Source organism: Xyrauchen texanus, chromosome 37 (genome assembly GCF_025860055.1).
Source record: "Xyrauchen texanus isolate HMW12.3.18 chromosome 37, RBS_HiC_50CHRs, whole genome shotgun sequence".
In the NCBI taxonomy this organism is placed as follows: Eukaryota; Metazoa; Chordata; class Actinopteri; order Cypriniformes; family Catostomidae; genus Xyrauchen; species Xyrauchen texanus.
In genome coordinates this window covers 11,932,368-11,959,004 of record NC_068312.1, presented here as the reverse complement: position 1 = coordinate 11,959,004, position 26,637 = coordinate 11,932,368, and the positions used below count along the sequence as shown (strand labels likewise).

The window sequence follows — 26,637 nt, the reverse complement described above, 5'->3', positions numbered from 1 at the left end:
GATTTCCCCTTTTAAAGGGATAGTTCACCCTAAAACGAGAATGCTGTCTTCATTTATTCACCCTCATGTTGATCTAAACCCATATGACCTTCTTTCCTCTGTGGAACACAAAAGGAGATGATTCGCAGAATGTCCAAACTGCCCCGTCCCTCTTTCAGTTTCATTTTTACCATATTAAAATGAATGGTGACTATAGGGACAGAGCAGCTTTGACACTCTGCTAGATATCTCCTTTGTGTTACATTGAAGAAAAAAGGTGTTACAGGTGAGTAAATGATGACAGAACTCTCATTTTAGGGTGAACTGTCTGACATGAGTGAGACACATAACTCTTCACATGAGTGTGTCCTTTTTCGTTTTCTGCTTTTTCACAAGGGAAATCTGTGTTTTAACTGTATGAAAACCTGACATTGTTGTTAGACTCCACATTGATCTATTACTGGAGAACTGTGTAGACCACTTGGCAAAAGAGACCGGTTGTTCTGCCAGAGTATCTGTTCACTTAACATGCATTATATTCAGTCATTCAGCTTGCCGCTGACTTTAAAAAGACATTTTCCTTTACTGTGACACTTTGCTTGAAGAGTGCCAACCCATATGCAACAGCCAGTGCACTAAAAAGAGATCAAAACACATAAAAGAGCAGGATGAGAGCTGTGTTGGTAACACTTTACATTTGTTAACATTAGTTAACAACATTGGTTAACATGAACTAACAATGAACAACGCTTTTAAAGCATTTATTCATCTTAGTTTATGTTCATTTAAAAACAATACACTATAAAAAAAAATGCTGTCGTTTAAAAAAAAAAATAAAAACACAACACACGGCAGCTGTGGTTGCCAGAATAATTATGTAAACAATACAATAAAAGATGCAGTTCTCCCGCTCCAGGCGGTTTCCACCAGTTTCAGCAGCTGGTAGGTGGTCGGCTAGGAGCCCCTTCTCCCCTCACAGTCGGCGACCAATTCCTCCGCTTCCAGGTGGTCGAGCTCCTCCATCCCCCGGAAGACGGCATCGGCTGATCCGTTGGGGTGAATGGTAGCGGCGAGAACTCCACTACGGCGTATCCCTCCTCCTTCCCGGGTCTTAGGCACCAGTGTAAAGGGAACAATGGAAAGGAGGAGGCGAGAACCGGCTTAACAATATAAATAATATTTTAATGAAAAACTTAAACAAAAGACACAAACATCAACACACATGATGGTCAGCTGTCCGTAAACGATCTCTCTCTCGCACCACCATTCGCAGTCGGCCTTTATCCCTCTTGGAGGGTTAATTAGCCTGATAAGGGACCGGGTGTGTAAAATCCCGACCCAGCCCCGCCCTCCGCCCTGTCACACTGATTGTTGTTTTTTTTTACCGTAATTTTAACAATAATTTACTGTAAAAAGTGCATGTACTCTCTTGTTATACAATATACATTTTTAATGTACAATTAATTATAAAGGATAATCGAACTTTTTTTTTTTACAACATATTATTGTAAAAACTGCCATTTGATTATTACAGACTTCAGCTTTAAAATATCCAAGATCATTCATTGTGTTTACATTTGGCACATACTCTTTTGCATTTTCAAGGGATGTTTTTTAAAGAATCAACACTTCATACTTCAAAGCACACTACATTGCCAAAAATATATTTACACCCTAAAATCACACTCATGTTTGCTTGGGCATTAATAGGGAGTTGGTCATCCTTTTTTCTGCTAAAACAGCTTCAGCTTTTCTAGAAAGTCTTTCCATTATGTTGGAACATATTTGTGATGATTTGCTTCCATTCAGACACAAGTGCATCAGTGAGGACAAGCACTGATGTGGTTTGGCTTGCACTTTCAATTCATCTCAAAGCTGTTACAGTAAATGAGGTTCAGGTCTGAACTAATGCATTTGTGTAGGCCAATCTTACACACCAGACTCAGTAAAGCCTTTCTTTGTAGATCTAGCTTTATGTGCAGGGGCCCAGTCATGCTGGAAAAGAAAAGGCCCTCCTCAAATTCTCGCCCATGCATTTAACTGTCACATAAGCACAATCCTCTAATGTCATTGCATCCCATAGCATCTAGAGATCTCAATGGAATATAGAGTATGTTGTTTTTCTCCTAAAACATTGATATTGCACTTATATCAGCTCTCTCAAGCAAAACAGTGCAATCCCGTCTCAGTAATATGTTTGTGGGATAGGGTACAGATTGTTACAGGTTATCTAATGGTGACTTTACATGAAACAGCTATTTACAGTAAAACAACATAAATAATACAAAAAAATAGCTGAATTCTCTATGAATTCTTAATAACATCTAATTAAATGCCCACATACATGTAAGTTCCTTTTGAAAAAATTATTTTATCAAGTCAGTCCACTGTCAGCCATCTTTGGAATGCTCTCGGCTCACGGCTTTCATGACAGTGCAGCTCCTATCTGCTTGAACATCTCTTCTGTACAACTCTTATAAATCTGAGGCAAACAAACAACATTCTGCTGGAAAAACGGCCGTGATAATGGTCATCCTCTTCCAGAACTTCAGCCACCCTGCACAGGATTCCAGAGAGTTTTTGTTTGTTTTTTCAGTTACAAATATATAAAATAAAATGAATGTTGAATGATTGTGGAGAATAAGAAAAAGAAACATTATTGATGTGTACAAACTTTGGTAAACAATATTCAATATTGCTACTATATTTAATAAAACAGATCCTGTGCTTTAAAGCTCCTGCCAAGTGGATTTTCTTTTAAAATCATACCACACTACAATAAATATTACATGTGATATTATGAATACCATTAACATTGCAAATGATACTGTTATATATTAAACAATAATAGCTGTGCAATAGCTAGCATATAATATCCCAAGACCAAGCATTGTGTCCATCTCTGACATCATTTAATATTTTATTTCTGGTAAATAAATTTAAGTTGCGCCAGAACTTAAAAATAACTTTTACGTTCTGGTGCATCTTAAAGAGGACATCCTTGATTTATAAAATTACACTAATAACATGGTATATTAATAGCCTGCTATAATTTATGACAATAAAATTAGTACAATGCTGGTTAACACAAAACAAATAATTATGAATTTTCTTTAAATTAAATAAAAAGATATCGGGGTTACAGAAGGTACTTACAATGGAAGTGAATGGGGTCAATTTTTGGAGGGTTTAAAGTGATAGTTCACAAAAAAAAAAAAAAACAATCAAATTCTCTCGTAATTTACCCACCCTCATGCCATCTCAGATTTGTAGTACTTTCTGTCATCTGTTGAACACAAACAAAGATTTTTAGAAGAATGTATGGACCTACAGAGCTGAAACAATGCAACCACTGGAGTCTTACTGATTAATTTATGCTGCCTTTATATGCTTTTTGGAGCTTGAATGAAGCAACAGAGCTGAAATATTCTTCTAAAAATCTTCACTAGTGTTCTGCAGAAGAAAGAAAGTCATACACATCTGGTAAGGGTGAACTATCGCTTTAAAGGCAGAAATGTGAAGCTTAAAATTTTATAAAAGCACTTACATGAAAACATTTGTGTATTTTTTTTTTCTTTTTCTTTCTTTTTTTTATTACATTGTATACCTTTACACAGAAAGGTTTTCCAGTGCCATTTCTAGCTATAAGCAGCTGCTTAGGGCCCCTGAGCCACCACAGGGCCTGTCAAGCAAGTTTTTAATTAATTGTATTAATTTTTTTAAATATACTAAAAGCTGCAAGTAAGCCTCAGGCAGATGATGGCCCAATCAGACAGTTATGGGGGAATCCCAAATTTGTACCCAGAATTGAGCTAAAGTGGACAAAAGGTCATTTTAGGACGTCCTCATTTGTAAAAAAAAAAAAAAAAAAAAAAGATATTTTAAATTGAGTAGTTTTTAGGTTATAAAAAAGATATTTGTTATGGTTGGGGTAAGTCTACTGTAATCATACTTCATATAAAAACAATAAAAGTCTATGGCATGTCCCCATTTAGATAGCTCAGTAAACGTGTCTGTATGTGGTCAACATCACATAAGCTATCATCACACATAAGTGTACCTCCGATTGATTGCTCAACTGGCTGACACACGGAAACTTTCTCTGTACAGAGGCTCGCAGAACATGTACAGGGCGGAGCTTCACATGTCGTGAAACATACCACTGGCAGCGCAACTAGTTTGGTTCAGTCTGGCACGCCAGGAACTCAAAGGCTACTCGTGCTCTGACGCTGGGTTAATACAGCTTAGAAACCTAGTCCAATTACCATGAAGAGCGGAGGAGAAATCAAACTGAAGAGAAAGAGCTTAAAGTGAATGTGAACAGGGAGACAAAACAGCATGCACAGAGATGCGCGCGACGCACTTGCGGGATCCGTGTTCAGAGCGAGATAGACTTTTCTAATCTTATCTTTAAGCCGTTTGTTATTACTCCACTAAAAGGCTACGACTGTGATTTCCTTCATCAGATTAGACTTTTCTGGGACTATCCTTTGCAGCTCGGTCCTTATCATGGAGACCTATACGGACGTCTTGCTAGTCACTGCAAACGTTGGATCACTGTTTGACAATGTAAGTAGCCACAATGTTTAAATCCCTTATTTTCTCAGCGAGACACTGCAGCTGGAAATATGCGCATCATAAATGAGTAACGCAGCCAATTGTTTTGTCTTTCATCATTTCAAAACGTGTGCTATTGCAATAAGACGCAGTTGAAAAGTAGCCTGCCGCTGAGTGCGACCTGTTTTAAAGGTAATCTTAAAAATAATTGTAGTATGATTATGAAAAGACAAAAAAAACAAACAACTGCTGCCCATTTCAAACGGCTTCAAAATGTATTTCGACCAGTGAATTCCACATCATGTAACCGTTGTTTACTGTAACTGTGTTTGATTCAGCTTAATGCAACGTCATAAGCGAACGGAACGTCACTCGTAACAGTGACGCTCTCTAATTTGAAACGGCGACATTCTCGCGCGGTCCATAGCGCGACTGTTTCTCCGTATAGTACGTACTACAGAACACATTTCAATTTTCCTTCGGTCCACTGGGCCTTTCTAGCACTAGAGTCCTCAGTCTAGAGTTAAATTCTCTCCCATTCACTATGAGCTGTCTTACGGCACCTCCCCACAGGTCTAACGACCTATCGCCACCGAGCAACCGGCCTGTGTATGTATTCAAATAAAACAGGAAACTGACAGCCAGGTGTGAGAAGTTTAAAAGCGCTGCCGCGAATCTGAGGGCTTGAACTGCGACACAACAGTATAAACTGTACATACCACACACTCTGTTTTGCAGTTATGAATGCCAAGATTGAGAGATTTGAATATTAATTTATAAAAACAAACATGGTCTGTTAATGAAATCTGCGCATCAGAGAACGCAGAAGATGTCCTGCAATGGTTGAATGTAGAAAGTTCACCTAATGAAAATTATGTCAACATTTACTCACCCTAATGTTGTTGCAAATCTGTATGACTTTTACCTTGGAACCAAAACGGTGTTAAGGAGAATGCAGTTAGTGATGTCAAAAGTACTTGCACTTTGGTACCAAGTCGAGAATAAAAAAGATGTAATAATACCAGTGTTTCTGCAGTACAGGTAGTACCAAGCACCGACTCAATTCGATACCCATACGCTGTCTGACTGACACACGCTTGCTTATTTGGGCATGCGCTGTTACTCCTTTTATACTGAAATGCACAATTATTCAAATTAAAATCTTGATATGTGAGGATTAAACCTTGAAGGCTGCAATCCTTGAAAAAGCAGACCACTCATACACAGGAAACTCCACAGACATTGAGAGTCATTGCGTAATATGAGATGACAAAGCAGAGCACGAATCCACTGCACCAGTGATCACTTGTTTGTTTGACAGTGCAAAGAGAGAACATTTAGATTTTTCCCATAGTAAAAAAAAAAAAAATCTTTTAACATAATAGTGAAATCAAGTCAAATAATTTGTATTTGTGTAGTTTTTAATCTGTGCCTTTCCCAATATACATAGTTCCAAAGCAGTTTTACAGAAAATCAGCTGTCTGTAACATCTTAAAAACATGAATAATCAACACTCCTGGAAACAATTTGATTATAAAAAATAATCAGACTTTCTATTGTTTGGTATTATTTAAAATTTCATAACTTAGTCCTGCTGTCCCCATATGAGGACATACATTTTTAGGAAACTGATTTGCTCCAAAAATAAAATCCAATAAAATAAAGTAGGAGTAAAAGTAAAAATGGCAATAAATTTAAATACTTAAAGTAAAATTTGTGAAAAAAGCTACTAAAGTCCAGTAAAGATGCATTTGTGCTTATACTTAACACCACTGAGGGAATGTTAGGGAATAATAGACTCAGTCACAATCACTTTCATTGCATCGTTTTTCCTGCAATAAAGTGAATAGGAACCGAGACTAAACACTTTCCGAACATCAGACCTAACATCTCCTTTTGTGTTCCATAGAAGAAAGAAAGTCATACAGGTTTTGCAATAGCGTGAGGGTTGAAAGTTTTGGGTGTACTATAACTTTAAAACCTAAATCGCCAAATTCAGAATTTTAGACTTGTTTTTAGATCTGTTGCTGTTGTTGTTGTTGTTTTATATCATGTCATGAAACATTTTCACACTTGTGTTAGCTCCATTTCTCCCTCAGATGGATTATTCAAAAACACTTCCTACATTTGTGTTCAGCACTGTATGTGTCACTGTCTTGGTAATGTAAACTGTGTAATGCTAGAATTGTGTTTTCCCCACTCAGGGTACCCATGGGTCCTTAAAAAGTCTTACATTTACTTTTTAAAATTTAAGGCCATAAAAAGTCTTAAATAGCTTACATAAATTACAAGAAGTCTTACATTTCGTTTGCTGAGGTGTTACATTTTGGGGCGTGAATAGAGGACAAAAACAGTCAGAATCAACTCTCTCTCTCTCTCTCTCTCTCTCTCTCTCTCGCTCTCTCAATTCAAATTCAAATGAGCTTTATTGGCATGACAAATTGTACATTGTATTGCCAAAGCATGAAAAATAAAAAATTAACAAAGTATTACAAATTCTGTATTCTCTCTCTCTCTCTCTCTCTCTCTCTCTCTCTCTCTCTCGTGCAGCCAGCATTTAGCAGCTGACTCTTGAGTTTAGTGTGAGCGCGTGCAGGGAAGTGCATTTTTACTGAAATTACAATGTTACACATGTATAACCCTTCATAAACCCATTAATCAGAAATGCAAATGGTGTTATTCTGCGTCTCTGTAAGCGAGCGATGCGCTAACACTATCACTCCTGCAAATAATCAACAAAGCTGTCAACATAGCAATTTGCAAGTGCTCTAGGTTGGAGCAGTATTTGATGCCTTTCAAATCATGGCGATTCCTTATTTTACATCACCTTTGACAAGAATTGTAAAGCTAACAGTAGTCAGCTGCAGAGTTACATATTATAATATAAAAATAATTATCTATATTTAATATTTAGTATATAATATATAAAATAAATATATATAAAATATATCATAACTAATTAGTCAGCACAGTTCTCTTTCATAATTTAATCTGTTAAAATTTTCAATACATTTTGTCAACTTTAAATGACCATTTTTTAAAATAACTGATGAGTTTTGATTTTTACTTGAAATATTTCACACAAAAATGAAAATGATCATCACTTACCTTCATACCGTTGCATATTTCAGTGGATATCAAAAGGAGATATTAGGGAGTTTCAATCACAATTCACTTTCATTGAATGATAAAAAGACGTAGTGACCGTGAATGAGACTAAATGTTTTGCTTAACATCTCCTTTTTTGTTCCACAGCAGAGAAAAAATCATTCAGACTTAAGGGTGAGCAGTGATGACAGAAATGTCATTTATAAATGAACTGCCCTTTAACTACCTGTTAAAGAATTGTTAAAGGTATCTGCCAAGAAATAAATATATAAAAGTTATTCAACACATGCTGGACCTTATTCACAGCAGTGCCATCTTTTATTTTTGACGAGAATGTCAATAAGGCTGTGAGGGATAGACATACAGTCTGTTCAATGGGCTGTACTGTAGTTTAAAGTGTTTTTGGATCGTTCCGCATACAAAACATTGGAAAAATATATTTTCAAGGAAGCTCCAGACAACATGAGTTGTGGAAAATCAGATGGGATCTTGGAGCTTTTTACAGCTTTATACCATGTATGCATTAAAGAGATCCCTCACAGCTTCGATTCCATTCCCATTAAAAATCGAACATGACACTCCTGTGAATAAGGTCCTCTTGTTTACAAAAATGTCAGTGCCTGCACAGTAAAGTGTCACAATGTAGGTTACTTTAGGTAATACTTTAGGTTAATTGAGTTTTAATGTTGTATTAACTTATTTAAAAAAGAAAACTTATAAACGCACAATAAAATATAAAAAACATGTCCAGAGACATCCAAGTAGCCTCAGTGGTTTTGTATTTACCAGCTAATTAATTATTTAATATTTTTATAATTATTGCAAAAGTGGTCTTACATTTTTATTTTATTTGGCCTTAAAAAGTCTTAAATTTAATTCCTTCGAGCCTGCAGATACCCTGCCACTTGTGTTCAGTCCAGACTCTACAGAGTTGTGTTTGAGTTCTATTTGTTAATGCGTTGGTTTCATTGTGTGTGTGGAGGACTGAAACTACACATGTATGGACTAGTGGAAATTTGGCCTCATACCCAGTTTATTCAGGCAATGTTTGGCAGAGAAAGAGCACATGTCACAGCCCATTGTGACTGTAAACAGAGGAGTATATTTTCCCAAAGGGCTTCAACCTCTCTTGGATTATTTTTTTAATATGTCAACACAAATGTTTTAGTGAACTTCCAACCATGGCAACATTTGTGTTTCGTCATATTTATGGGGTGATAACTAAGTAAAAGGGTGAATCTCATAAAGAACAGTCCAGGTAATGCTTCACCATAAAAAATGTAATAAAAAAAGTAAAATATTCAGTATACGTATATATATATATATATATATATATATATATATATATATATATATATATATATATATATATATATATATATATATATATATATATATATATATATATATATATATATATATATTGCATTAAAAATGACACATTGTGTCAATGTTGTGACATTACATTTTGACATTTTAGCACATTTCATATATATATACAGGTGAAACTCGAAAAATTAGAATATCGTGCAAAAGTTCATTAATTTCAGTAATTCAGCTTAAAAGGTGAAACTAATATATTATATAGACTCATTACAAGCAAAGTAAGATATTTCAAGCCTTTATTTGACATAATTTTTATGATTATGGCTTACAGCTTATGAAAACCCCAAATTCAGAATCTCAGAAAATTAGAATATTGTGAAAAGGTTCAGTATTGTAGGCTCAAAGTGTCACACTCTAATCAGCTAATTAATCCAAAACACCTGCAAAGGGTTCCTGAGCCTTTAAATGGTCTCTCAGTCTGGTTCAGTTGAATTCACAATCATGGGGAAGACTGCTGACCTGACAGTTGTGCAGAAAACCATCATTGACACCCTCCACAAGGAGGGAAAGCCTCAAAAGGTAATTGCAAAAGAAGTTGGATGTTCTCAAAGTGCTGTATCAAAGCACATTAATAGAAAGTTAAGTGGAAGGGAAAAGTGTGGAAGAAAAAGGTGCACAAGCAGCAGGGATGACCGTAGCCTGGAGAGGATTGTCAGGAAAAGGCCATTCAAATGTGTGGGGGAGCTTCACAAGGAGTGGACTGAGGCTGGAGTTACTGCATCAAGAGCCACCACACACAGACGGGTCCTGGACATGGGCTTCAAATGTCAAACGTCTTACCTGGGCTAAAGAAAAAAAGAACTGGTCTGTTGCTCAGTGGTCCAAAGTCCTCTTTTCTGATGAGAGCATCTCATCTTGGAAACCAAAGTTCCCTGGAGGAGACTGGAGGAAGAATGGAGAGGCACACAATCCAAGATGCTTGAAGTCCAGTGTGAAGTTTCCACAGTCTGTGTTGGTTTGGGGAGCCATGTCATCGGCTGGTGTTGGTCCACTGTGCTTTATTAAGTCCAGAGTCAACGCAGCCGTCTACCGGGACATTTTAGAGCACTTCATGCTTCCTTCAGCAGACAAGCTTTATGGAGATGCTGACTTCATTTTCCAGCAGGACTTGGCACCTGCCCACACTGCCAAAAGTACCAAAACCTGGTTCAATGACCATGGTATTACTGTGCTTGATTGGCCAGCAAACTCGCCTGACCTGAACCCCATAGAGAATCTATGGGGCATTGCCAAGAGAAAGATGAGAGACATGAGACCAAACAATACAGAAGAGCTGAAGGCCGCTATTGAAGCATCTTGGTCTTCCATAACACCTCAGCAGTGCCACAGGCTGATAGCATCCATGCCACGCCGCATTGAGGCAGTAATTAATGCAAAAGGGGCCCAAACCAAGTACTGAGTACATATGCATGATTATACTTTTCAGAGGGCCGACATTTCTGTATTTAAAATCCTTTTTTTTATTGATTTCATGTAATATTCTAATTTTCTGAGATTCTGAATTTAGGGTTTTCATAAGCTGTAAGCCATAATCATAAAAATTATGTCAAATAAAGGCTTGAAATATCTTACTTTGCTTGTAATGAGTCTATATAATATATTAGTTTCACCTTTTAAGTTGAATTACTGAAATTAATGAACTTTTGCACGATATTCAAATTTTTCGAGTTTCACCTGTGTATATATATATATATATATATATATATATATATATATATATATATATATATATATATATATATATATATATATATATATATATTAATACTTACGGGTCATTGACAATTAAGGTTGCCCGAGGTGTTAAAAATAAGAAATCTTATTGATTATTGATAAAAAAAATACAACATTTGAATCAACATTTAATATTTAACCCCCACTAACATCCCTCCCCATTCACCAAACCTACCCTGACCCCCAACGAACACCCTTGTGGTCATATATCATAACACACACACACACACACACACACACACACACAAATATAAAACCAAAAATAAAATATAATAAACATACATAATTAAACTAAACTTTTCCCTCCACATCCCCTCCCAGAGAGTCCCCACAAAACACCAAATAACTGCAAAACCCAAACCTCAGCCTTCTACTTGCCACCTCCTCGAAAGCTGCCACCCTCCCCATCTCCGCACACCACTCCGGAAAGGAGGGCGCTCCATCCAACTTCCATCTCCTAAAAATAATTTGTCTGCCAATCACGATACTGGTCAGAACCAATTTTTGTATGTGTTTATCCCCCAAATTTATGCCCCATCACCCAAAATACAGAGTCTGGGGCAAAGTAAAATTTGAGTGCCCAAAATGTCACACATACAACTCTGAACCTTCAACCAAAATTCTTGGATCTTAACTCTCCACTCTCATACAGGTCACAGACAGTAGTAACCCCCCTCACAATCCACTCTGTCCAGTAGAAAGGGGACTTATTAATACACAATTTAGGGTTCAGACAGATGCTTGATAATAAATGTCCGAATTAAAGACTTTTGTCCATACCGAGTGCAAATCCGAGATAACATGGTGTAACTTAACTTCTCCGATTAGTTTGATAGAAAAGATTTGCTATGGCAAAATAGGGGCAAGAACTTCATGTTCAATACAAAACCAGGGAGGGGCTCTCTCAGGTGGAAGGCTTAGGCCAAGCCCACCTTTGTCAATCGGCCTATGTAACTTATTAAAATGTAATAGGATGCTTACCATTCCAAATTAAGGACTTCAAATTGCTTGAAATAAGCAAACCCCCCCCCAACCCTGCCGGCTTGTATAGCTAATGTACATGCACGTTAGCGAGTTGATTGACAGGTGTTGTCTGTATCTAAAAGGTGATTGGCTCTTTTACCTGTAAGGCAGGACTTCCTTTCTACATCCGTTGACCATTGGGTGCTAGAGCTTCTTGGTTAGGCATTCCAATTTCTCCCATTCATTTAAATAGAAGTGGCCTGTCTCTGCTAAATAGTCACTGATTAAATACAGTGCTATGAAAAAGAGATATAACATAAAACAAAGGCAACCTAAGTAAACACAAAATACAGTTTTCATACTGTAGGTATGATGTTCTGTTTGTGGAATTTTGTGTTTGATTTACGCCAAATGTAATGGGACCCCTGTCTTCCAAACAGTTTCGACTTTCGACTCATCTGTCCACAGAACATTCTAACAAAAGGTTCATATTTGGCCAGTGTCTTTCTGATAGTGGAGTCATGAACAATGACCTTTATTGATGTGAGAGAGGGCTACAGTTCCTTGACTTGACAAGAGCTGTGCTCTTGGAAAGATTTTGGAAGGTCGGCCACTTCTGGGAAGGTTCTCTACTGTGCCAAGTTTTCTCCATTTGGAGATAATGACTCTCACTGTGGTTTTGGAGTCCCAGAGCCTTTTAAAATAACTTTGTAACCCTTCCCAAACTGGTGTATTTCAATCAACTTTTCCCTCATCATTTCTGGAATTTCTTGACCTTTTAGCCAACGTCATGCTGCTGAAAAAGTTCTATTTAAGTGTTAATTTGATTGAATGGGGCTGGCAGTAATCAGGCCTGGGTGTTTCTAGTCCAGCTGAACCCCATCCTGAATACAGTTTCATAGATTTGGGGATTTAGTAACTAAGGGGCAATACTTTTTCACACAGGCTCAGTTGGTATTGGATTATTTATTTGCTTCAATAAATTTACATTTTACATGTACATTTATTCATTTGGCAGACACTTTTATCCAAAGCGACTTACAAAAGAGGAAAACATAAGCGAATCATCTTAAGGAGACAGTGGTACGAAAAGTGCCATACTACAAAGTTTCACTATCATCAGAATAGTATACAAAACAGATTTAAGTGCAACAAGAAATGTAAATAACTTTTTTTTTTTTTAGTGACTGGTTAAGTGCTTTTGGAAAAGATGTGCTTTTAGCTGTTTTTTGAAGATAGAGAGTGAGTTAGCTTCCCGGATTGAGTTGGGAAGGTCATTCCACCACCGTGGTATGTTTTGGTGCGTCTTTGTTTTGGTACAACAAGGCGACGTTCCTTAGCCGACCGCAGGCTTCTGGTGGGAACGTAGCTCTGCATAAATGTTTTTAGGTATGCTGGAGCAGACCCAGTGACTGTTTTGTATGCCAGCATCAGGGCCTTGAATTTAGTACGTGCATGAACCGGCAGCCAGTGGAGAGAGACAAAGAGTGGTGTAACACGTGCTCTCTTTGGTTCATTAAAGACCAAACGTGCTGCTGCATTCTGGATCATTTGCAGAGGTCTAATAGGACATGCAGGAAGGCATGCAATGAGAGCGTTACAGTAGTCCAGTCTAGTTATGACAAGGGACTGAACGAGCAGTTGTGTGGCATGTACAGAGAGGAAGGGTCTTATCTTCCTGATATTGTGTAAATGTACAAGATCTTGCAGTCTTTGAGATGTGGTCTGTGAAATTTAGCTCATCATCAATGGTTACCCCTAGATTTTTAGATTTAAATAAGATTATCATCTAAAAAGTATTTTGTGTTAACTAAGATTGCCTTTGTTTTATGCTAGATTTTGTTTGACTTTTTGAAACAATTTAATATGAGCTATACACACACACAAAAGGAAAAGATCAAGATGGGGTGTTTTACTGCTGTATTTTACTTGCATGATTAGTTCTAAGTAATACATGACATAACTGATCTAAAGTGGATGTAAGGGGGGATGGTTGATTTACAAGGGGGATGGTTTTTGGTATTTCTTGCAACAAGGGGGAGGGCATCCCTTGCATCCCCCTGCCTACAATGTAAAACTGATTTAAGTCAGTGAACTTAGTTCCTCTATGTTATTTTAAGTTGAATGTGACCACTTTGAATTGTAGCCAGGCAACAGGAAATGATGCATTGCAAATGTGGGAAACCCTCTTGAGAGAGGAAATAAAGGAAATTTCCATTAGCCTCCCCACCCTTCACATTCAGTGGAACTAAGAAAGCGAAGATAAAATGTGAACAGTGGTCCATACAAGATCTTTACAAGATCAAAGTAACATTGTAAAATGCATCGGAATGTAACTGATAATATTCATAGTGCACAAGCACAGATTATGATCCTTCAAGGCCGCTGCGCATAACCATATTTGAAGGCCCCTTCTTGTCGTAATATGGATAGTAATAATGAAAAATAGCATTGCAAATATGAGAAATAAAGTTATAATCATAAGATATAAAGTTGCAAATTCAAATCATCAGAAAGAACAGACCATGTACGTTAAACATTATAAAAGAGACAACCATGTACCACGATTGGTGTAAGTCAGTGCAAACAGTGACGGAGCTAATGCATCAGTCTATCCATCCACTCATTCCATCACCTGCAGTCAAATTCTCTTGACCTGGTTTCACTGCATGCTTGACAGGTTATGGCAGGGAGTGGTCAGAGTGCTTTGGTTGGTCACTACATGAAACATACACCAAACCAGTGCAAGAAAAGTAAACGGTTTTCTAGCAAGCCAAAAAAAAAAAAAAGCCACACATTTCACCCAACCTACTGAAAAATCAGTAGTGATCTGACCTCAAACATGATCCCTTTTGAACTTTGAAATTGACAGTCCTTTACTTTCTTCATTGCTTTGAATTTGCTTGAGTTTAGAGAAGTAAAATTAATCTCACACTTGAGGTAAGACCACAGGGGCAAGCTATTTTGACATTGATCAAACTGATCTGTTTTGTTTTGTAGCAACCAGCATTAGTAAGGAAGTAAATATATATATCTGTGAAATATATTGCATAACATTCAGTCATTCTGTGAAAGATGTGATGATTTTAGTCTTCCGTTTTGCTAATTTACCTGTTTATTTCACTAACTGCTGGAGTGAACAGACACACTATACTCAAACTTTTCTGTATTAGGTTAGTGTGAAAGGGATAGTTCACCCAAAAATGAAAATTCTTTCATTATTTACACATCCTCATGATATCCCAGATATGACTTTCTTTCTTCACCAGAACACATTTGAAGAAAAAAGAAACAATACTTAGCTCAGTAAGTCCTTATCGACACATTTTAAATGCTGAACTTCCTTTTAAATTGTCACAGTGTCTGAAAAAATGCATCGTTCCTTCATGAGATGCTGAAAAAATAAAACACGAGACACGGCGCTGCTGTCAAAGATGTCCGTCTAGCCGAGCGCATGCTTACATTGAAAAAGACGGACGCATTTGAGTGAATGGCCCCCCTGAGATTGAAGTCTTTGGTGGTTGTGTGTTGACTATGTCTTGCTCTCTTATCAGCTTCTCGCTGCATAAGCATTAGGTACGTACATTCAACTGTATTTAATGAAAAACAATCTGGTACCGCAGGTATTATAAAGCTCGAGTCTGGGGTTGTACTATGGCACTGGTGTACTGCGTGCAACACTAAGTTAACATAGAACCGTCTTTTGAAGCATTTCTTTTCTTGTTTACATTTGATTTAAGAATATAAACTGGCTAAATCTTTTGACTTCATAATTTTACAAACATTTGTTAAAAGCCAGATATGTTCTTTGCAATAAACAAACGCTATAATAGTGCTGAGTGGTTTATATTGATTTGTTGCACTCTCTTGTGGACTTAAGGAGAGAACGTCAATTTAAAAATCAGCCGTCTTGGAGATTTTTACCACTACTTGGAATAATGTCTTTAAAATTCGAATTTAATTTGAATATTGGAAATATTTCAGTGAAAAATTTGAATTGAATTTCCCAGTCCTGTTGACAGGACTATGAGTCGGTGGGTTGTGTGAACGACTAGTCAGTGTTAGGGACAGTAATATTTAGTTAGGTTCCGTTATGTTCACGTGACCCCAATCAGAAGCATTTCAGAGGGATATACACTGTACTGCCACTACCTATATGCATATTACACAGTCTGTGTAGGGCACCGACTCCCTAGGGGGGCACCAGAAACTCCACCGGCTGTCCTTATTCTCGCACATTATACATTATTCAAGGACCCGATTGCAGTCACGAAACACAGACAATCACGAGGCCTTGGACTTGTTATGAACTCAGATGTATTTTTACTCTGACTTGACTCAGACTCGAGCCTTTCGGACTTCCATGGCATTTGTTTGCAATGAAAAACAAACAAAGAAAAAACATAACATAGGGTGACCATACGTCCTTTTCCCCCCAGACATATCCTCTCTTTCAGACCTGAAAAAAACATCCGTTCAGGATTTAAAAATTGCCTTTAAATGTCCGGGATTTGGCTTTGTCTTCATAATGATCTACAGTTAGTACTATCATACATTCTGTGTATTTGATACTGCACATCCCTTTTCATGCATATATGTCCTTACATGTGATTATTCTGGCTGAGAGTAGCAGCGCACACTCTTTCAAAGTACTTATTTAACTCTCACACCCGCTATATGTGTGTGTGAGAAAGAGATCGCCATTCGCCTGACATGCTCTGCCACTCTCATCCAGAAATATAAATAAAGTATATGCTGTCATTCTGAAACCACTTTGAAATTTGTTCAGCAGGATGCTACTAATCATTTGTTTTTTGCATTCATATTGACAAAATGTTTTTCTTAGATGTGTAGGTTAAAATAAGCTTAAAATATTGATGTTGAGTTTACGGTTACAATTTGAATTCAAATTCTTAAATAGATTCACTCGGACTTGACTGTTTACAGACTCAGACTTGATTCGGACTCAACTAAGGTGGACTCGAACCCAACACTATCAGGTACTAGGAGTGTAAATGTAGGCCTAGGTTACGTGGTCATCAGGGGCGAACTGGCCGTCGGGAGCACGGGGCATTTTCCCGGTGGGCCACTGGGTAAATTGAGCTATCCCGTTGTTGCACAAGTACTGGCCCGTCCTATGGGCAACATAGGCGGCTGCCCTGGGCTCCAACATGCCCATGCAGAACCCATTACAGAGTGAATATTCAAAATTAGTGATGTCCCGATACCACTTTTTCCACTTCCAATCCGATTCCGATAACGGAAATCTCAGTATTGGCCGATACCGATCCCGATCCGATACCAGTGTTGTTTTATTGCATAATCAGTTTATAATATCTTTACATTATTGTGTGGAAATAATTGGGTGTACTCTTTAATATGTAAAGAAACACAAACCTTTAACTACACATTATTTCAATATAAATGTATAGCTTATTAAGAAACACTTTATTATTAACTAGCATACTGGATACTGGCACTCCCTGAGTTCTGATTACACGCACCTGCATATCATTAGTGGCTAATCAATGACTGCATAAATACCCCACTTTCTCACCCGTGCGTTCTCTCTCTCTCTCTCTCTCTCTCTCTCTCTCTCTCTCTCTCTCTCTCTCTCTCTCACACTCTCACTCACACTCTCACTCTCACTCTCACTCTCACTCTCACTCACACTCACACTCACACTCTGTGCCTGTTCTCATCGATAGTAGAAAGTTCTGGAGTCTCAGAAATACTATGTCAAACATGTGTCTTCATTATTGCCTGCAAGTATCATAAAATTGTTGTAAGTTATCTCTTTCATCGTGTCTATACACTGTCTGGATATTACTTACCTGCTGTTTGCCACTCTGCTTAACTGGATTTACTCACAATGTTTACATCACTGTTTCAATCCTCTGCTCAATAAACCCTGCAGAGTTCATATCTCTGCTGTGAGTCTCTCCATGACAGCTTTAACTTTTAAACCCTCACCCTTTTTATTCACAGTTTGTAACGATCGTTACTGTGTATTCATGTTTATCACATTATAATGCAGTGTGCCCCTTTAAGAGAGATGGTTACGTCACTCATGACGTGTACTATGCGTGATGACATGGTTGGAGATGAGACGAGGACATTGTAGATGCTAGACGTGCTCTACCCTTTTTTCTGTATATTTTATTTTATAAGTTTTGTGACGCTAAGGAAGAGTAGCTCTCATGTATGAGAAGATTGCATTGCCTGTGCACTTGTCATTAAATGTGAGTGATACAGCCTTTCAGCCTTCAAGCTCTTTCTTCCCTCGAGTTCTCTCGAGTTATCCGGTCCAAGCGTTACAAGTTTAATTCGCTTCTTATTTATATTCTGGTTAAATGCACCTCCAGTGCCGTTTTAAGTCCATATTATAAGTGAACCGAACTGCTGAGCATCTACATCTGAGATGTTCGTTTGTAGCGCTCAAATATTGTGCACGTGTGAAGGCTATAAATAGCCGCGCGTGTGTGTGTAAACCGAAGCACCATTCACTAACGGGCTGAAGCTGCGCGTGCATTTATATGTTTACTTATTAAACACAGCCTATTGCAATTCACAGAGCTATCGCGTGTCTTCAAGTGGCTTTGAATAAAATGCACGAGTCATATGAACCGCTTTAATGTTTTAACAGTTCTTTTATGTCATTTTTTAAGCTTGACAGTAACGAACATGACTAACACAGAGTATCGGATTTGGGTCGGGCTCGTCAGACCGATGCCCGATCCGTCTAAAAACGTCAATATCGAAGCCGATACCGATCTAGGTATCGTATCGGGACATCCCTATTCAAAATATTCCTAAAGTATTTGGTCGTAGGTAATCACAGCAGTGCTGATTTAGGGCCATATAGCACGATTGCGAGTGTGATATTGCTTATATACAACAGTTCAATGAACAAGTACATTTTTAAAAATTAGGAAAAATTGAGAATGGTATAAGAAAAAATGTTGTGCATTGAACTACTTTCATACGCGACGGATCAGAATCTGCCGTTGTTGGTTCAAAACAAATGATGTGTCCAAGCCTCCGTTATAAATGTCACTTCAGAAACAAGTTATTGGATAAACAAGGATGGATGTGTGTGTGTGTGTGTGTGTGTGTGTGTGTGTGTGTGTGTGTGTGTGTGTGTGTGTGTGTGTGTGTGTGTGAGAGAGAGAGATTGAATGTGTGCAATCACCTGTTGCCACTCCCAAGCAGAGATGCTGTCAGCTTTCTGAAGATCAGCTTTCTCAGTGGAAAAGTAGCGTCCAAGGGGGGGGGTATTTCTCCCTATTTTGCAGTAGCTGGTGCACAAGAGTCGATCACTATAGAAACTGCAATGTCCTCCGCCATTTTAAACAGCACCCATTGTGTAATTAATCTGTCTGTTGTTTCTCTCAGCTGTGATGAGCTGTAATGCTGAAGTTGTTAGTTTAAAGCCGTTTAAAGCTATTTCCTAGCTGTAGTATTAATACAAACGATCATAAAGAACTGTTTTATGTAAATCCACTCATCACGTTTACGGTGGCTTTATATGTTTTAAAGTAATGAGATTTTTTGCACTGTGGGAACCATTGTTGTGATGAGTATCATACACAAAAATTGGAAATTGACTTGGAAAATGAAATCAATGAGCTGGTGTGTTATGGTGTGTTGCTGGCCAGGTTTGGTGGGCAACTCTGGGCCAGAAAGTCCAGGGCCACTTTTTAGTCCCAGTCCGCCCCTGGCGGTCATACAAATGGAAGTCGCTTCATTGCACACAAGGAGCTCTAAAATATGATTGCACACTAGCAGTCACAAGTGTTGTACAATGAGTTTCGGATGAAATCGGGAGCGAATGTCCATTTGAAGCATGAGAATAATCAGCTCTGACGGCGCCAGAGAAAATGAAAGTTTACAGAGGTTTAATGATAGTGCCATATTAGTCTACTATATATAGGCTAATGATGAATATTGTGTATAATTATGCTATGGGGGAATACTGTATAATCCTAATGTCAAATATCACATCTAACTGACTATTTCAAATCCTTCATTGTTTAACTCCATAATATATATGTATAAGCTTGCACTGCCATTAAATATGTATTTTTGAAAAGAATATTTAGATGAAATCAGAGTCTATATATTATTTTAGGAAAATAAAATTTAATTAAAAAAATATTTTAAATGTGTGTAATCTAACAATTTTTGGATTTCTTGAGTTTGTGTAAATGCACTTGGGGTTTCTTTTTTCACATCAATTTTACATATGGTCTGGTACAAATATGTGGAATTGTTTCATGAATATAGCATATACATCTTTCACCATCTCCTTGGAAAAAAAGAAAGTGAAATGGCGAGGGGCACGTTGTAACATGACAATGTAAAATCCCCATCTAACTGTATCTGATCTAATTAAAATAAATAGAAGATAAACTAAAATATTATGTCAATATTTTATAGTATTAACTTTGTCATATATAATATAGCAATAAGTTTGACACATGCCAATGACTATACAACAAAGCCAAAGCATTGGCCGAAACAATGCACGGATTGATGACACACACACACACACACACACACACACACACACACACACACACACACACACACACACACACACACACACACACACACACACGTAGTGTTTTCATGTTTTATGGGGACTTTCCATAGACATAATAGTTTTTATACTGTACAAACTTTATATTCTATCCCCTAAACCTAACCCTACCCCTAAACCTAACCCTCACAGAAAACTTTCTGCATTTTTACATTTTCAATAAAACATAATTTAGTATGATTTATAAGCTGTTTTCCTCATGGGGACCGACAAAATGTCCCCACAAGGTCAAACATTTCGGGTTTTACTATCCTTATGGGGACATTTGGTCCCCACAAAGTGATAAATACACGCTCACACACACACACACACACACATTAACACAAGCAGGAGTTATGATCTAGGTTTAAATCCCAGTTACATTCATCAAAACAGTAGAATGTTAGAATTGTTAATTAAATGTTTTATCACTGGCGTCTCCTTAATTCTTCAATAACATTTTTTAAATGCAGTCATGGGTAAAAATGTATAGCCTAAAGCCAGACTGATCTTACGGTGACAGGAGTTTGAATATTTTGTCACCGAAAATCAGTTTGTGCTTTCCAAATTTCTGAAGTGCCCTTCAGTGGCTGAAACTGGAACTACAGTCGTGCGCATCACTGTGCAAGCAAAAGTCATGAACAAACTTTAAATAAATAAAACACTTGAATGGATGTGACATGACAGGCACAGTGCATCTGATTTATAAAACATTTAAGTAGGAAAAATGTCGATTCTATTTTGAGATATTTTCCTGTAGGACTTCTCACAAAGTATTTGCTGTTTTTCTTTTGTACTCTTCAACCTTCTTTGTCTTAAGGATTAAACATTACCTTGACTTCACATTGCTTCATATCCAAGATATCAGATATAACTGTGAGTGAGAGTTGCTACTCAAAGCCAGTGCCACAGATAAACATTGCACAATGTTTGACAAACATTTAATCAACATTTGATGAGACTCCATTTATAGCCAATCCACACAAAAACACACTCTTTTAAAAGGCTTTTGCTTTCAGTTCTACATACAGTATATTATTCATGATGTTTGGAATTGTTTATATGGATGATGAGTTTCTTTGTTTGAAATCCTTTTATTGGTTTTAAATATGTTTAATATTTTATCCAGCATTGCTTTTAATACACAATAGCTTAATACAGTGAGTTTAGCGGCTTTATAGATGAAATCAATAGACATCTGTTGAACAGCATATGTTGACTGCACATCCGAGTATTATGGTGATATAGTGTATTATAAGACAGGATATGTTTCTTGTCTGCTTTGGTAGTTGTGTAAGAACAACATGCTTTTGATAACTTGAAGCTATCATGTGAAAGAGAAGTAAAGGATGTACTTTCACACCATTGATGAATGACATACTGTTCAGGATAATATGGCATCATGATAGAAATGCTAGTTATTAAAGGAAATTGCATTGACATGCAGTGATGCCTCTCAATGGTTTGAAACGACCTTCTGTGTTACATTTGTCTGTGATGGGACAATGAAAGACCCATAATATCATGCACAAGTTAATTTTCCAATTATTGAATTCAGTGACTTGAAAGTAATGCAATCCATTAGTAGCCAGTACATCTAAGAGTGCCAAATTGCCGTTGAAAGCTCTTTGTTAAAACAAAGCAGATGTTTAGTCTGACCATTTTATTTCTGTAATTATATAGAAGTGGGCTAACAGGGAAATATGTTTTTCATCCTCAGGTGGGTGAGATTGAAAAAGACTGGCTGCGAGAGCTCTTCACGGTGAGTTTAATCTCTTTCATGGGTCTGAAAACATTCACACACACACAGATTGAGTATCTTGCCTTTAAAAAGTCCTAAGGTGCTTAATGTATGCTGTATGAATAGCTAAACAACAGGATCTTTTTTAAGATGGTCTTTCTTTTATAGTGAAAAAGTCAGACACATCTGTCCATCTGCACAAAGCTGCTATAAACACTCTCATATATTTGCCAAAACCTATAGAGTGTGAACTTTATACTTTTTAATGCCACTGTAAACCAAAAGGTGTTTTGTCACATATTTATATGACCTATCTTTGGTACACCATAAAATCATGTTTTATGTTTATCATGTTATCTGCTTTTGAGTTCATTGATGTTGAATCATAGATTTGATGATTTTCCTGCTAGTGAAGAGTCCATCTGTACATTTAAAGGCAAGGCAAGGCAAGTTTATTTAGATAGCACATTTCATACACAATGGTAATTCAAAGTGCTTTACATAGAAGAGATTAATTGTTTTTAAAATAAGAATAATTGAAACAGTTTAGAATATAAAATAAAATAAAATACAGTACAAACAGTCGGACACAGCGGCACAGTGCTCCTTCAGTAAATGCACAGCTAAACAGATGTGTTTTGAGTCTTGATTTGAATGTGACTACTGTAGGAGCACATCTGATCTCTTCTGGAAGCTGGTTCCAGCTGCGGCTGGCATAATAGCTAAAAGCAGACTCTCCTTGCTTAGAGTGAACCCTTGGTATTTCTAGCTGATGTGATCTTAATGATCTGAGTGATCTGTTGGGTTTATATTCAGTGAGCATATCTGCAATATATTGAGGTCCTAGCCCATTGAGTGATTTATATACCAGTAATAATACTTTAAAATCAATCCTAAATGTAACTGTGAGCCAGTGTAAAGACCTGAGGACTGCTGTGATATGTTCATATTTTCTGGTTCTGCTCAGAATCCTGGCAGCAGCGTTCTGTATGAGCTGCAACTGTCTTATGGTCTTTTTGGGAAGGCCAGTGAGGAGTCCATTACAATAATCCACCCTGCTGGTGATGAAAGCATGCACAAGTTTCTCTAGGTCTTGACTGGAAACAAAGCATCTAATTCTTACAATATTTTTCAGATGATAGTATGCTGATTTAGTTATTGCTTTGACATGACATGATAAAGGTAAAGTGTGTCATGCTTACTCTCGTCTATCCCAGCTTAATATTCAGAAACAATTACAAGTAAGGGATTTGGAGGCTGATTCTGCTGAAAAATGCACTGTGACACTGTGGTGCTTTTATATTACTTGTTTGTTTGAGCATCCTGATTGCAGATGAGTGGAGAGTTTGGAAAACTTTTTTGAAAAAAAGAAAAGTCATTATTTTTGCAATTCCATTTGTTGCCGCTGCCAGTGCACTTCAGCTTTAAAAAATTTACTGATTGATCTAGTGTTTTCACGGTACCATTTCAGTGGTCGGTACCGATACCAGTGAAATTTCACAGTTCTTGATACCAATTTCAGTAACCAGCAAAAATATGCTAATATTATAATGTGCTATTGAACACAACAGTTTAGTTATTTTTAATTATTATTTAAATTTTTTTAAAGTTTATTTTAATTTCATCATCAAAATGTTATCTGCTCAATAAATTAACAAGTGAAAATATAACTTTTCAACATGTCAACAACTTGTGATGTTTTGAATAATTATTATTATTATTATTAGTATTACAGTGAATATTATATTTTACTATACAGTTGTTATATATTTTAAATCAGTTTATTCAGGCATTTAGGTTTTATTTTGAATTGTGCTTTTATTATGACGTGTATTTTTTGCCAGGTGCTTCACTTTTCCGGATAAATAGTTGCCATCACAATCTCCTCTGTTTACACTGGCCTTTGAGTCTGACAAAGGAAATGTAGGACACCGTTTTGGAGTGTTTGTATTTTAGATTTCTGGTGTTTGTGTATGTGCTAATTGTGAAATGTTATGTTTTAGATTTTATTACTGTGAACTGTCGTTTTAAATACGATATAAATAAAGCTGAGCTGCGATTAAAGCACAAGTGCTGTGATTTTAATTATATAAATATATATTTTATATTTGCGTTGTTCACAATGGATCAGTGCCCTGCTCTGTCATATGATACAATGTGAATGATTCTTGTTGTCTGTGGAGTTTCTAGTGGATGAGCGGTCTGATTTATTTCAAGTACACAGCTCATCCACAGTAAGATTGCAGCCTTTAGCAGTTCAATAAAGCACATTAGGACATGTCACTAATTTAATTTGTTTAATTGGTTATTTCAGTGTACATGAAATAACAGAACACGCATTAAAAATAAGCTTGTTAGCATTTTAAAGCTGTCTTGTGTCAGTCATATTGCGTGCTGGTGGCGGATAGAGTCGGTGCTCGTATTACAGGTGTCGCTGCAGAAATACTGATATCATTACATCTTTTTTTATTTTAGTATCGACTTGGTACAGAAGTACCGGTACTTTTGACAACACTAGATTGATCGTGATTTTTGCCAAGTCTTTGTCTATTTTTTGTCTGGTACTGTGTACTGCCTCTTGTCATCCAGTATTTATGATCTACTGTATATAATACAGTTTATTGTGCATTTTGTTCTTATAGTACTGCTCTTTGTTCAAGTTCATTTATACAGCACATTTCAGATACAATGCTAATTCAAAGTGCTTTACGTAGACCTAATAAAGAAAAGAAGTTAAAACATTAAAGTTCAGTTTAAAATAATTTATGAGCATGAAAATGAAAGGGAAAAGAAATAGAAATAAAAAAAGTAAAAGTTTAATTGAAGAATGTATTAAAAGAATAAGCAATGAAATGTTAAAGTACAAAAAATAATTCAGTGCAATCAGTATTTTGTTCTATTATTGTCAGTTTAATGTTCCTCTTCAACTCTGACTCAATATACTAAAGTGAAAGTTCATCCAGAAATGAAAAATCTCTCATCATTTACTCACCCTCCTGCCATCCCAGATGTGTATGACTTTCTTCTGCAGAACACAAATTAAGAGTTGTAGGAGAATATTTCAGCTCTGTAGGTCCTCACAAAGCAAGTGAATGGTGACCAAAATTTTGAAGCTCCAAAATCCATATAAAGGCAGCATATAAGTAATCCATACAACTTAAGCGGTTAAATCCATGTGTTCTGACACAATATTATAGGTGTTGGTGAGAAACAGATCAATATATAAGTCATTTATTATCATAAGTTCTCCTCCCTGCCCAGTAGGGGGCTATATGCACAACGAAAGAGAATCACCCAAAACAAAAGAAGGAGAAAGTGAAAATGTTATGATATGTTTCTCACACCTATCATATGACTTATGAAGATATGGATTTAACCACCAGAGTCATCTGGAGTACTTTTATGCTGCCCTTTTGGATTTTGGAGCTTCAATATGTTGGCACCCATTTACTTGCATTGGATGGACATACAGAGCTGAAATATTCTTCTAAAAATCTTTAGTTGTATTCAGCAGAAGAAAGAAAGTCATACACATCTGGGACGGCATGAGGCTGAGTATATGATGAGAGAATTTTCATTTTTGGGAGAACTAACACTGTAATATATTCAAGACACATCAGCTGAAAAACACACTTGTGAATGAATGAACTGTTGGTCTTATATCAATGATGTCTTCTCAGACGGTGCACAGGTACAAGCCATGCTTCGTCGCCCTACACTTTCAGGAAGTCGGTGGAAAGGACTATATGGTTAATATGGGCCACGCAGAAAACTTCTTCTGGTAGGAATTCAGCAAATGTTTTACAAAATGTACTTTCCTAAATATGTTTTCAAAAAAGTGCTGTTGCACTACCCTGGTATCAGATGGTAATTCCATGGTACCTTGCTAAATACCATAGTACTGAATGATTACAAGGTACTTCAAAGAATACCATGGTACTACCACATTATAGGAAGAAAACAACATGGTAAAATATCCAAAATGGCTGGTAGTGCCGTGCTACTTTTCAGTACTTTTTAGGTCTCTGTGGCATAGCAATGCATTATACAAAACGAAAAAAAATTACAAGATGTTTTGGTTGTTTATATTTTGATGTTTATCCATTAACTATATTCTTTTTATCCTTTGTTCTCTTTCAAATACAGGACCGTGGAGTCCAGCTCTGAGATGAAAGACTTTGACAGAGTTTGTGTCTATGTAGACAGTCATTTCAAGGCAGCTGACAGTTTCACGGTGAGTCATATGACTGTTACAATATTGTAATCTGACAGGGTAACTTTTCTTTGTTGCTTAGTGACCTTGTTCATGTGAAATGGGTCCTGGTGTGCTGGGACCCTCTATGCTGTGGTTGCTTTGTGTATCCACTAGGTGGAGCTCTGCAACTATCGTGAGACTGCTCTGCCCAGACTCACCTTCTTGTTTCATATAACATGTTAATGCAAATTTTAGCTTTATTCACAGCAGTGCTTCAAAGTTAATATTATACAATTGCAAAGTTAGTTAAAAATATGCACTCTATGCACACCTGTTATGTTTGTTACAAATGTTCCTTTCTGAAATGGTAAAACACCTCAATCTCAGAATTCT

The 26,637-nt window shown here is 36.9% G+C and overlaps 1 protein-coding gene across 2 annotated transcripts in view; it reads left to right on the top strand.

Annotated features, from left to right (window-relative positions):
• Window positions 1–4,174: 4,174 nt before the first annotated feature.
• The window catches only part of LOC127630933 (inositol polyphosphate-5-phosphatase A-like), a 52,245-nt gene continuing 29,782 nt past the window's right edge, over window positions 4,175–26,637 (top strand). For both annotated transcript variants that reach the window (XM_052108818.1, XM_052108817.1), the window contains exons 1-4: window positions 4,175–4,548; window positions 22,029–22,070; window positions 25,730–25,830; window positions 26,196–26,283. In XM_052108818.1, the coding sequence (XP_051964778.1) occupies window positions 4,489–4,548; window positions 22,029–22,070; window positions 25,730–25,830; window positions 26,196–26,283 (291 nt within the window). In that variant the 5' untranslated portion in view covers window positions 4,175–4,488. The remainder of the gene's footprint in view (window positions 4,549–22,028; window positions 22,071–25,729; window positions 25,831–26,195; window positions 26,284–26,637) is intronic.